The sequence below is a fragment of the Macrobrachium nipponense genome, chromosome 21 (genome assembly GCF_015104395.2).
Source record: "Macrobrachium nipponense isolate FS-2020 chromosome 21, ASM1510439v2, whole genome shotgun sequence".
NCBI classification, from domain to species: Eukaryota; Metazoa; Arthropoda; class Malacostraca; order Decapoda; family Palaemonidae; genus Macrobrachium; species Macrobrachium nipponense.
Window position 1 is genome coordinate 64,540,428 of NC_087212.1, and position 14,290 is coordinate 64,554,717.

A 14,290-nucleotide genomic window follows, 5' to 3' on the forward strand; every position below is an offset into this window, starting at 1 on the left:
AATCGTAAGAGTTGACACTTAAGTTTTCTTTTTTCCTTTTTTTTCAATTTTACAAGTCAAAATTGGGGTGCATCTTCAATGCTTTGAAAGGTACTTTTACATCCAAAATATATTACAATTATCTAGTTAAACATTATAATCATTAGTTTTATACAAATCCTCTGATCTAACTAGCGCATTCTTCCCTTCCCTCTCCCTTCAGAAGGTTCTTAGCACAGTAAATCTTATATTAGTGGTGTGTCCACATGGATCTAAGATTGAGAGTTACCCAAGTATGTATACTGAAATTATTTTCTGTGAAATATTTTGCTTCATGCACCTGGATGTGTTCTGCACAAATAGTTTTGAAAAAATTGCATTTCTAATGTAAAAACACAAGTTTTTATACCACAAAACACATTTTCAATATAAACCCTTTAATCACAGTGGCCACTGTTGAAACCTAACATTCTAGAACAGTACAGGATGATGTGACTAGGATTTCACTGCACATAAGTACCATATTAATGTGTTTGCACTAAAAAATGTGATTTGTATTATAAAAATATCATACATGTTCATGAAGGACAGAATTACATTAATTTTTTTTTAAATCATACATTTTATGCCAGTAAGGTTTATTGTATTATACTTAACCCTCTTACGCCGATTGGACGTATTAAACGTCGAGTCAAAATGTCTCCCGTATGCCGATTGGACGTATAATACGTTGACTCAAAAAAGTTTTTTTTTAAATTCGCGGAAAAATACTTTTAGGCCTACCAGCCGAAAGCTTTTGAATCACGCGCCTTGGGGGATGCTGGGAGTTCGCGGATCAAAGCGTTGTTTTGTTTACAATCGTTACGCAGGCGCGCAAGCGCTAATTTCTTTCTTATCGGACTAAAAAGTATCAGTGACACATCTCAAAAATTATTTTGTCACTTTGACATAATTTTTGCACCATTTTAAATTATCCATTACATGGAGTATTATATATGAAAATGTGCGCAATTTCATGTAGAATACAACAAAAAAAATACTCATGATTATAGCTTTTATCAGTTTTGAAATATTTTCATATAAGTAACGATAAGTGCAAAAATTTCAACCTTCGGTCAACTTTGACTGGACCGAAATGGTCGAAAAACGCAATTGTCAGCTAAAACTCTTACATTCTAGTAATATTCAATCATTTGCCTTCATTTTACAACAAATTAAACGTCTCTAGCACAACATTTCGATTTATGGTGAATTTATGAAAAAACTTTTTCCTTACGTCCACGCGGTAACTCTTCCGATAAATTTTTTCGTGCGATTGTCCTGATGTTTGCATTATTTTAAATTTGCCGTTACATAAAGTTTTATATATGGAAATGTGCGCAATTTCATGCACAATACATCTATAAACAAGCCATGGTTGTAGCTTTTATCAGTTTCGAAATATTTTCATATAAATAACGTTAAGTGCAAAAATTTCAACCTTTGGTCAACTTTGACTCTACCGAAATGGTCGAAAAACTCTTATATTCTAGTAATATTAAATCATTTACCTTCATTTTGCAATGAATTGGAAGTCTCTAGCACAATATTTCGATTTATGGTGAATTTATGAAAAAAAAAAAACATTTTCCTTACGTCCGCGCGGTAACTCTTCCGAAAAAAATCAGAAATTTTTTCGTGCGATTGTCGAAATGTTTGCACCATCTAAAATTAGCCGTTACATAAAGTTATATATATAAAAATGTGTGCAATTTCATGTAGAATACAACAAAAAATGATTGAAGGTTGTAGCCTCTCTATTTTTCGAAATATTCACATATTAATCACGATAAAGAAAAAAAACCACGTTCGGTCAACTTTGACTCTACCGAAATAGTCGAAAAACGCAATTGTAAGCTAAAACTCTTACAATCTAGTAATATTCAGTCATTTATCTTCATTTTGAAACAAATTTGAAGTGTCTAGCACAATATTTAGATTTATGGTGAATTTAAAAAAAAAACTTACTTTCCCTCCGCGCGCCGATTCGCGGCCGCAAATCTCTGAAGTGCGTACGTCGCATTATCCTAATATTTGCTCCTTTTCATATTAGCTGTTTTATAGAGTTTCATATATCAAAATGTGCGCAAATTCATGAAGAATACAACAAAAAATAATTGAAGGTTATAGCTTTTCTCATTTTCAAAATATTTGCATATAAAAAATATATATAAAAATTTCGACATTCGGTCAACTTTAACTCGTCCAAAATGGTCGAAATCTGCAATTCTAATCTAAAACTCTAACAGTATCATAATATTTAATCATTTGTCTTCATTTTGAAACAAATTGGAAGTCTCTAGAACAATATTTAGATTTACAGTGAATTTTTGAAAAAAAATTTTACGTCCGCACGTTATGAATTTGTTAATTATTTTGTGATAATATTTTTCCGGTGTTGCTTTTATTGTTTTATAATGTATTATATATCAAAATGATCGCAATTTAGTGTACAATACAACGAAAAAAAGTAACTCGTTAGCTTCGACAGTTTTTTGCACAGCGTGATTTGAATACAATTATGTATGAATTTTTTTTTTTCGCTACCACATATCGCATTATTTATATATGATAATGATATATTTTTCATTTCTGATGGTTGCATACTAAACTTCAGGCAATGACAAAAAAAGGAGCCAAAAATGAACTCTTAATCTTCAAAACTAAGCGCGCTGTGATTTTTTGAAAAAATTATTTTTTCCGCTTCCGCGCTCACTCCAAACCAGCCCCGGCATACGGGAGAGGTTTTGATTTTTAGGGCTTCAGCGTAAGAGGGTTAATAGGACACCATACAAATTAATGTTTATAAGTTATACTAACAACATAATACAGTGGACCCCCCTTATTCGTGTTCTCCGGATTCACAGACTCACACATTCGAGGATTTCTATCGGGAATGTTTCCCCAAATTGTTCCCAGAAAATTTGCATATTTGCTATATTTTTCTATGAGAAATATCCACAAATTCTTGTTTTTCTTTATCAATTTCATCATAAAATGCACTTTTTGTGATAAAACTATTAAAAAAACTAATTATAAATATTTTTTGTGGGTTTTTCTTGAGTATTAACTAACAAAATTGGCTGTTTTCAGTGTTTTTATAGGGGTTCCAACTATTCGCGGGTTCTAACTATTCATGGGAGGGTCTGGTACGCATCCCCCACGAATACGGGGGACCACTGTACTATTAAAGAGCCAAAGAAACTTGTGTTACACAAAAATACAAGGTCTCTTAACATGAAAATATTTCTTACCTCAAATTCATAATCAATATTAATGATATTACAAAACTGAAGATGGGACGGAGGAAGAGCAGGGATCAGTAATGCATCACCTGACCATATATCATCTCCACCCGCAGCAATCTCAGGATGCTTCCTTTCAGCAACTTTACGATGTTCCCTCTTTTGTTTACCTTGAGCCAAGTATGTTATTTTCTGAAAGAATTATAGAGTAAATTCTACAAATCAATGCAATCATGCTCACAATAATACTACTAGTTTTGATACATAACTTTGACAAACTACAATTTCCAGCATTACCCAGAAAATAACAGGTTTTGATGTAGGAAAAACGTATTTTTGGTAGCCACTGTGAGTCCTCTAAGGAGTTACTCTTATGGCCCCATCAGGGCTCCATTAAGACATACCAATCAATATAAAAAAAATTCTCTTGTACTGTGGTACCTCGAGATACGAAAGGCTCAACTTACAAAAAACTCGAGATACGAAAACTAACATGAAAAATTTAACGGCTCTACGTACGAAAAGTTTTCAAGATACGAAAGGTTTCTGTAAAGTCAGAGATTCGCCCGAACCACCGATAACAATTTTGAAACTCCCGCCCCGCCAACTGAGTAGACTCGCCACCATCCTCCTGCTCTCCCATTGGTTCCTGATGCTAGTCACCACCATGAGATCCTTCTCTCCTATTGGTCAGCATCCCTCCATGATGCATCTACGTAGCGGCGTGCTTCTTAGGCCACTGCATGGCATCATCTGTATCGTACGCACGCGGTATTCGTTCGGTCTAACGATTTCATTTATTAACGTAAATTCATTAGTGATTTCGTTGCAGTATACGTACTTTATCGTGTTGTGTGAAAACTTTAATCTACTTATACGTAAAATACGTACAGTATAACATAGTCATGGGTCCCAAGAAAGTTGAAATTCACGGAAAGAAGCGAATGCTCTCTTTGGAGACAAAGATGGAGATTATCAAGAAGTATGAAGCTGGTATGTGATTGAGTGTGATCGCCAAGGAATGCGGCCGAAATCCGTCGACAATAGGCACCATCCTTAAGCAGAAGGATGTCATCAAAGCAGCTACACCTTCCAAGGGCATCACTATTTTGTCCAGCAAAAGGACCCACGTGCACGACGAGATGGAACGGCTGCTTCTTGTCTGGATAAAAGACAAAGAAATCGCTGGCGATACGATAACGGAGACGGCAATCTCCCACAAGGCCAGTGCTATTTTCAGCGATTTGATTGCCCAGGCGGAAGATGATGGAGGAGAAGGGACATCAACGCCAACCCTAGAGTTCAAAGCTTCGCATGGGTGGTTCGAGAAATTCCGTAAACGGACTGGCATCCATTCGGTGGTGCGGCATGGGGAGGCTGCCAGCTCGGACACGAAAGCGGCCGAAGCCTTTATTAAGACGTTCGACCAGCTGATGACCAAGGAAGGCTACAGTTCTCAGCAAGTCTTCAACTGTGATGAGACTGGCCTTTTTTGGAAAAAAAATGCCTCATCGGACGTACATCATGGAGGAAGAGAAGAAGCTACCCGGGCATAAGCCTATGAAAGACAGGCTTACGCTCGCACTTTGTTCAAACGCCAGTGGGGATTGCAAGGTGAAGCCCCTACTGGTGTATCATTCCAAGACTCCTTGAGCCTTCAAAGGCCCACAAAGTGCTTAAGGAGAAGCTTCCAGTGATGTGGAGGGCTAATGCGAAAGCCTGGGTAACGAGGCTTTTGTTCACGGAGTAGGTAAATCTGTGTTTCGGGCCGACAGTGAAGAAATTCTTGGAAGAGAAGCGCCTCCCTCTGAAATGTCTGCTGGTGTTGGACAATGCCCCTCCCCACCCTCCTGGCCTCGAGGAAGATATCCTAGCAGAGTATTTCTTCATCAAGATTCTTTATCTTCCGCCTAACACCACCCCTCTCCTCCAGCCCATGGACCAGCAAGTGATATCAATCTTCAAGAAGCTATATACAAAACATCTTTTCAAGAGATGTTTCGACATCACCAATACCACAAACCTCACCTTGCGTGAATTTTGGAAGGAGCATTTCGACATCATCATATGCATCCGACTCATCGACCAAGCTTGGCAGGAGGTTTTGAGGCGAACCTTGAATTCCTCGTGGAGGAAACTCTGGCCCGATGCGTATCCACACGAGACTTCGAGGGATTCGATGTGGGCAAAGCTGGTGCTGCAGATTCAGAAACAATTGACAATCCTGAAACTGTTTTGGAACCAGATCTTGACGAGATCGTTGCACTTGGCAAGTCCATGGGGCTGGTCGTCGACTAGGACGACATCAACGACCTTCTCGAGGAGCACCAAGAGGAGCATGCGACGGATGACCTGAAGGAGTTGGAGGCCATGCAACATAACGTCGTTTAAGAGGAGTTCTCTAGCAGCGGCGAGGAGGAGGAGGACAACCCTATGACAACGGCAGAAATTAAGGATGTTCTAGCCGCTTTTCATAAAGTGCAATCGTTTGTAGAAAAAAGACACCCCGAAAAAGCTCACACAGGGTGTATGCTTGCGCAGTTCGATGAGGCTTGCCTAAGTTGTTTCAGGAACATTGTGAAAAGAAGGCAGAAGCAATCTTCCTTGGATAGTTATTTTTTAAAGAGGCCTTTAGTATTAGCAAGAGTAAGTAAAAAGGAAGAACCAATTGATACTAAAAATCAGAAAGTTGAAAGTGGTGATAAAGTTGAAATTTTATATAAAAAAAATAAAAAAACAACAAAGTATAAAAAAGTAAACAAAAATAAAAAATAAAAAGACAAATTTCTTTTTTAGTTTTAGTTTTTTGTAAAGTTAAGCGTTACAGTTTTGTTAATGTGTTTTGTAAATTTTAGTTTAGTTTTCCTTACATTTTTTATGCGTTTCGTAAAGTTAAGTGTACGTACGTACGTTCGTATCTGCCGTTTGTCCTCCTCCTCTGTCGCCACTTTCGGAGATGGCCTCACTCGAAAGGTAAGCTTCCACATTTTACTACATACGTACAGTATTTCTTGTATACCATGTACACTAATACCCTTTATTTACAGGTAATTAGCAGTACGTATTAAGTTAGGTATTGAATGGTCCAAACTGTTTTAGTATTTCATTGTTTATAGGTCAATTTAGCTTTATTATGATATTGTTAGTATACAATAAAGTTTTGTACATACTTACCTGGCAGATATATACTTAGCTTACGTCTCTGACGTCACGACAGAAAATTCAAAACTCGCGGCACACGCTACAGGTAGGTCAGGTGATCTATCTTACCCGCCGCTGGGTGGCGGGTGTAAGAACCAATCCCCCTTTCTTGTCAGATTTTTTCTTCCACCTGTCTCCTGAGGGGAGGCTGGGCGGGCCATCAATCGTATATATCTGCCAGGTAAGTATGTACAAAACTTTATTGTATACTAACAAAGGGATTTTGACGTAGGAAAAATCTATTTCTGGGTGATTGGCTCGTGTCGCCCTATGAAAGTATCCTTAATATCATTCTTTCTAGGCAAAATTAATCTAAAATTAAAATTACCAGAGAAAAACAAAATTAAGAAAATGTCAGTAAAACTGACTCGCTCACTCTATAAAAGAAGTGTCGGTATGAGAATAGGGGCGAGTGGGATCACTACCACGAGTCATTCACCATTTAGACCTTCCAATCTAAAATCCCCACCAGAGAGAGCTGATACTAACGGGTGATGCGGCCGCTACTACTACTACTACTGACGCCACGGACAGCAGCGCCCCTAGCGGTCATCCTTAATCTATGAACATCTTGTCCTGCAGGGTGGGTAAACAAAGACAGGGTGGGTTTCATAGGGCGACACGAGCCAATCACCCAGAAATAGATTTTTCCTACGTCAAAATCCCTTTTCTGGGCTCAGCTCGTGTCGGCCTATGAAAGAGTACCAGAGAAACAGACAAGATGGGAATAAGGACAAATGAAAATCAGTTGTAAAAAAAGAGGTATATAATATAAGTGAATTAGGTATATTACAGAATACAAACTAAGTACTTAAAGCTAACTTATCCTAAACAATGACATGATAAAGAAAGCAAACAATATAAAGTACTTAAAATTAACTTATATTAAACATAGTAATATCCAGTAATGCAATGCAAATTAACAAAATAGTTTCACTTAAGTAAGGGTATTTACATAATATACAAAACTTGTGTCCTACCCTAGCATAAAAAAATAAAGGGTAGGGACACTGAAGTACATTATAAGTACATAGTGTGGATGTCCCTAGCAAAAAAATAAGGGACAATCCACCAATATGATCTCAGCGGCTAAGGCTAGAGTATCCGAGTAGCATGGCGATAGGGTGAGGCATGTTGGACGAGGTAGGTAGAAAGGAGACCTGGATCTATACTATGACTACTATACAGGTTTATCATGGGAAACAATGTTTCCCCCCGCTGCTACTGCAGAAAATTTTAAAAAGATTCCAAGACTTTAGGTAGTGACGTTTAAAGACTGTCGGAGATTTCCATCCAGTATACTTTTTAAGATCCTCAAAGTTCATATGCTGAAAGTAGTTAATTGAGGTGGCTACTCCTCTGATGTCATGTGCTTTTGGAAATGAATCAGGATTGGCTTGTTTAATGAAGTAAAGGATCTGTTGTCTAATTCCTTTTACTGATAAAGTACCACCTTTTTCTCTCATAAAGAGAGAACCTGAGGATCTTGAGGATGTGCAAGATAGAAAGGCTCTTAAAGTTGATACTGGGCAGAAAGAAGGATCTTGCGGAAGTGGGATGACTTTCCAAGGAGCCCACCTTGCAAGAGGATCCTCATTTTTAGCCAAAAACTACGATCCGGAGCAAGCAGAACTTCTCCTGAAGGGAGGAATTCCACATAACCCGCATCTCTAGATAGAGCCGACAGTTCTGAAATTCTAGCTCCTGAAGCTAGGCTTAATAAGAATAACGTCTTTCTAAGAAGCATTATGAATGTACAAGACGAGTTGTCAGTATCTGAGGCTAGTTTGAGGACATCATTTAAGAACCATGAGACTGCAGTAGGCCTTTGAGAAGGTCTAAGTCTAGCACAGGCTTTAGGAATAGACGTAAAGTAAGATTCTGTTAGGTCTATCTGGAAACCCAACTGAAAGATCTTCCTCAAAGCCGATTTATGAGTAGTAATAGTGCTAGCTGCTAAACCTTTTTCAAAAAAAAAAACAAGGATCTGAAAAAGGATATAGCTAAGTTAACTGTCATGGTTGTAGTGTTTGATTCTTTCAGGAAGGATGCTAATTTTTTAACAGCTGAGTCATATTGTCTAATAGTTGACTCTCTCTTATCTGATTCTAGGAAGAGGATGTTTTGTGGATCAATGTTAGCATCTTTGTTAGCCGCAAACTTTCATGAAGTCCATAAAGTTTTAGGGTCTGAAGAATTCCTGAGGAAGCGAACACAGTCCTCATTTGTACTGATTGCGACAGCTTGGGATTGGGAATCCGTTGAGGTCGGAGACCCAATTCCAGAAGCAGAGGATACCAGTTGCTCTTGGGCCAGTCTGGAGCAATCAGAGCTACTAGTCCCTTGAAAGTCCTCAGCTTGCTCAAGACTTTCAAAAGAAGATTCACTGGAGGAAAGACATAAATTTTTCTCCACTGATTCCAATCTAACGACAGGGCGTCCGTGGCATAAGCCAGAGGGTCCAGGTTGGGGGCCACATAGCAAGGGAGCTTGTGGTTCGCTTGTGAGGCGAAGAGATCACTTGAAGACCTGGGACTCTCCGGCTATCCACTGGAATGACCCGTCGTCCAGGGACCATTCTGATTCCAGAGGGACGACCGGGACAAACGCGTCCTGCTATCACATTTCTTACCCCCGCCAGGTGAGTGGCGGACAGATGCCATTTGTGTTTGTCTGCTAGTGCAAAGATGGCTATCATGACATGGTTCACATGTTTGGATTTGGACCCTCCTCTGTTGATGCAATGAACTACCACTGCACTGTCCAAAACCAGTCTTAGATGAGACTTTTTCGGGGGAAGAAGTCTCTTCAGGGTAAGAAATACTGCCATTGCTTCCAAGACGTTTATGTGAAGCTGGCGGAACTGAACTGACCAAGTCCCCTGAACTTGCTTGAATTGAGAATATCCAATATCCCCCCCACCCGGACAGGGAGGCATCCGTGTGAATGGTTAACACTGGAAGGGGATATTGAAGGGGTACTAGTTTGGCCAGGTTCTTCACTTTTGTCCATGGACGGAGCTGATTGCGAAGGATCTGTGGAATTACTGACAAACTTGTCTCGAGATTTGGCGTTTGCTCTCGATCGCCAAACTCGGTTTATATCTTTCAGCCTTGCTTTCAGGAGAATGTCTGTCACTGAGGCAAACTGAAGAGAACCTAGGATTCTTTCCTGGTTTCTCCTTGATGTTTGTTTGCATTTGAGAAATTGTTTCACAGACTTGGCTATTTCTTTCCTTTTGACCACCGGAATTGACAGATTGTGGGAAGACAAATCCCATTGGATTCCTAGCCACTGAAAACGAGACTCTGGAGTAAGTCTGGATTTCGTCTTGTTTATCTGGAACCCCAGATGTTCCAGAAATTGAACTACCTTTTTTGTGGCTTTGAGACATTCCTCGACCGTTGGTGCCCAGATCAACCAATCGTCGAGGTATGCTGCTACCATTATCCCTTGAGTTCTCAATTGTTGAACTACCACTTCTGCTATTTTCGTGAATACCCTGGGGGCTACATTCAGACCGAAGGGCATCACTTTGAATGAGAATGTCTGATTTCCTAGTTTGAAGCCTAGGAATGGGCGGAAGTGCCTGGCTATAGGGATATGATAGTATGCGTCTGTAAGATCGATGGAGCATGTGACTGGCCCCACGGGGGAAGTAAGGTCCTTACTTGCGAGATGGTAAGCATTTTGAACTTGTCGCAACGAATGAAAGAGTTTAGCTTTGACAAGTCTAAGATTACCCTTCTTTTTGTTGAGCCTTTCTTTGGCACGCTGAATAAGCGACCTTGAAATTTTAGATATTTGACTCTCGCAATAGCTCCTTTCTGAAGGAGTTCCTCCGCATAATCTGTCAATTCCTTTGATGGTTCCTGATAAAATGATTTGGTTGGAGGAGGATCTTTGATCCACTCCAACCCAATCCCTTGGACACGATGCTCTGTGCCCATTTGCTGAACCCCCACCTGTGACGGAAGAGGAACAGCCTCCCTCCTACCTGGGGAGCCTCACTGTTGTTGGGCGGGTTGACCTCCGCGCCCTCCTCTGAATTGCCTTCCCCTTGCCGCTCTCCCTGTGCCACGCTGGCGAAAGTGGCCTCTCGCCCTGCTACCTCTCGAAAGCCTATTAAAGGCTGGGTAAGCTTGACCTTCATACATAGAGTTGAAGGCCGGCGAGACTGCGTAGGAGGTTGAGGGTTGCGATTGAGGGGACAACAGGAGGATGGGTTGGGCCTGTTTCGAAGTCGATGGTTGTCCCTGTTGGGTAACTGGGACGGCCTGAACGAACTGCTGTTGCTGCTGATGTTTCTGGTAAGGCTGGAACCTTCTACCAGACTTCTTGAATTTCTTACCAGCAGCAGGGGCGGATTCTTGCTTCCTCTTAGAAGAGATGCCCCACCTAGCCCTAAGGCTCTGGTTGAGCCTAGCAGCCTCGTGGTGCACCTCATTCACAGCGGACTCTGGGAAGAGGTCCGCCCCCCACATGCTGGAAGCCAGGAGTCTATTAGGTTCGTGCCTAATAGTGCACTCCTGCAGAACATGCTTTCGGCAGTTCCTCCTAGCTTGGAAGAAGTCGAAAGCATCCGTCTGAACTGTTTAAAGCTGAGACTTGGCCAGAATCTTGATAGCGGTTCTGTGCCATACGATAGTGCCGCCATTTCAGTGATAATCATTGAGTGAGGGACCCCTCCCAAACCTAGTTCGAGCATCGAAACTCCGCCTGAATCAAAGTATCAGGCAGCCTTGGAAGCTTTTCGCCAAACTGGTCCATTGCGCAGTCTGGTTTAAGCTACCAATCGTGAATGTGGCAGGCAAGTTCTCCCACAATTCCCCAAAGGCTGGAAAGAGCGGAGAAGTAGAATCAGCTTCCCTCAGCTGTGGCATGGGCTCATCCTTGAAGACTGCCTGAAGAGTCGCTTCCACTATTTTGGTAGCGAACGAAGAGAAGCCCCTCCTCCTCCGTCGCAAAAATAGTGAAAGGACTCTTGAAAGCCTGGAGCTTAGTGTTGGTACACTCCCAGTCCTCCAAGCAGTGAACCCATTCCCGCTGTGCGTGCTCTCTACTATATAGCACGTTTTCTCGGGAAATCTTGTCCTCCCTAGTGAGGGCCCGCCACTGTCAGCCTAGCATATCCAATGAAAGGCTGAGTTAATCCCGGAGGATAAAACTCGAAGTCCTCAATCCTTCGAGTTCCACACTCCGGGACAGAGATCATACCGTCCTTGAATGGAGCGTAAGCGGCCACTCTCCATGGATTATCCATGGAGAAGGCTGGTAGCGACTCATATGGAGGTAGCTGGAGAATGCCAGTACCTGCTACTGGGGAGATTGGTTGAGGAGTCTGAGACAGCCCAGCTACTCGGTCCTCATTCTCTCTAACTCTGGTTAGAGAGATCTTGAATGGACTGGCCCGACTGACTGAGGGTGTTTGACAGTTGTGCAAACATCTGTTCAAACCTGGTTCCAAGGGCGGAGACCTGCGAGCCGACCATCTCTCCACCTGTTGCATCACCACTGCTGAAAAGGCAGTGGGATCAAAGGAGCTCGGTCCCGCTACTCCAACCACCGGCGTTGCCTGGAGTGGATTGCGGGTGAAGGCCGGAGAAGGCATTGGCTCGACTGGAGCGCGAGCCTTCTCCTTAGAAGCCTTGCTTCTAGAGCTCTTGGAGTACGAAGAGCTCGGCTTAGCCTTCACCGCGTCAGCATAGGAAGTCGAAGACTTCTTTGCTGAAGAAGACGACGACGACTTCTTAGAAAAGTCGTCTTGTGGAGGGTCTTCTGTTCTCTCTGTCCCTTCACCTTTGGGGGTACAGAGAGAGCGGGAGAGCGGGCAGGGATCTCAGATTCCGTCACAGCTTGAAAAGAAGCAGTAGAAGGGACAGAAGATCCAGGAGCGCCCAAGGAAAGACCTTGGGCGCCCGACACACCTACCTCAACCAACAAATCCTCCGCCCCTACCGCCATAGGTTCTATGTTCAGGTCCAAAGTTGCGACGTTCTGGGACCGGCTCCTGCGTGGCCGCGGACCCGAACGACTGCTGCACCTCTTGCTGTATGGAAGCGATGAGAGGGGCTGCCGAGATAGGATCAAACGTAGCCTGTTGATTTGCCGCCGGGGAAGATCTGAACGGCCAGCTTCTTATCTAAGATGTACGGCTGGCCCTTGGCGGCGTTCTTCCCGAAGCCGCCCACAAACAAGCCTTCAGGGTTGCTAGGGCGACTTCCTTCACGGCGGCAGCCTGAAAGAGAAGGCGAAATGAAGCTTCTAGTGGCGGGGACGGGGTTAACAAGCTTATGACTAAGTGTTATTAGTAACTACGATAAACGAAGTCTAAAATCGACTTACCCCCCCACCCAGAGCTGACTGACAAGGTCATAGCAAAATGGTGCAGGCTTCTGGGTGCCAGACGATCATAGAGTTGTGGGGTCGTGGCACACGGGGCGTGAGTCCTGCACTCATCGTGGGCGCAGGGGTCGTACAGCGTCGCGTTACACAGGACCTGACAGTTGGTAGCCTGTAAGTGGAAAGATACATAAGTATCAGGAGAACACTTACAGCCTAACAATTGCTCCGCTGCATGCCGGAGCGTGAAGTTAGATTAAACCAGAGCCCCGCCATAATACGTGTGGTAACTAAGCGGTTGGAGTTGTCTTAAGGCTACGCCGGAGACAAGAGAGAATATCCAACCAGGTGTGGTGGTGAGCCATGAACCACGACGGAGAACGACGGAGATGGTATACACACAGTTAGTTAAATAAAATTTCACCGTAAAATTATGGGGATATCATTATATTTATAACGAAATTATATATAAATCTTTTCCCCTCCCCTTGCTACTACTAAAGAGTGCCCGGGTATGAAGCAAGCTCTCCTCCGGTAGCGGGAAAAAAGGCAGGATATAGTAGGCAAGCAACAGACCACTAAGTATTGACCACCCCGCCCGACTGGCGGAGCCAGGCGAACTATAACCAAAGGGGCCCCGGCTGCAGCGGAGGCTCCGTTCGTTACAGTAGGGGGAAAGGTGGGACTGAGCAATGGGGGGGGGGGTTGGGGGTTCCCGGCATAACGCGGCGGGAGAGAGAGAGGGGGGGGGTGGCCTACTCATCCCCACCCCCCCCCCGTCTCAACAACTACCCGCTCGGTGACCCGGTACCCGAGACAAGTGGTCGCCCTATACCCCAGCTGGGAGGGAGCTCCTGGCCTCCTCAGAGAAAGAGGGAGGAAGGCTACTGTGGTGTCATGGTAACCAAGGAGTCCCCCAGACCCCTCCCTATACCTGGTAGGGAGGGAAGGGGAAGGGTAAGGTGCTATGGAACACGTGACCGCAAGTGGCCTAAGCCGCGATAGCAACACAACCGTGGAAGGGCCACGTGAACCAGACTGTACCAACACATGGGACATGCACCTAGGCTAGCCTAACACCCTAAATAAAACTAAAAATACATCGTAAAAGAGGGAAAAGACACTTTTAGCAAAAGAAAAAGAAGCCCAGGAGGAGGCAAACTGTTCCGAGGAACAGTTGACTACTCGGAGCCAGCGATAGCCGATGAAGAGCAAGAGCCGGGATGCTGGGCCAGAAACACAGAATAGCCCTAAATACCAAACTAAGAGAAATGGTAAAAGGGCTGTCCTAGCTATAAAAACGATGTAAAAAACGATGAACGTGATATAGAAAGCCCATAAGTATAAGAAGTCCCAGTATGGAAGACCGGGAATTCTTAACATGAGGCGGCATGGAGCCGCCACGAGTCAACCGGGAGACCGTATATGACCTATTAGAAGGAAAATACTGGTCCCTGGAAGACTAAAATACAGTAAAATACTAC

At 43.1% G+C, this 14,290-nt stretch overlaps 1 protein-coding gene across 5 annotated transcripts in view; it reads right to left on the bottom strand.

The window, feature by feature from the left end:
- LOC135198090 (arrestin domain-containing protein 1-like) overlaps positions 1–14,290 on the bottom strand; it is a 278,270-nt gene that overhangs the window by 68,328 nt on the left and 195,652 nt on the right. For all 5 annotated transcript variants that reach the window (XM_064225523.1, XM_064225522.1, XM_064225518.1 and 2 more), the window contains exon 6: positions 3,273–3,455. In XM_064225523.1, the coding sequence (XP_064081593.1) occupies positions 3,273–3,455 (183 nt within the window). The remainder of the gene's footprint in view (positions 1–3,272; positions 3,456–14,290) is intronic.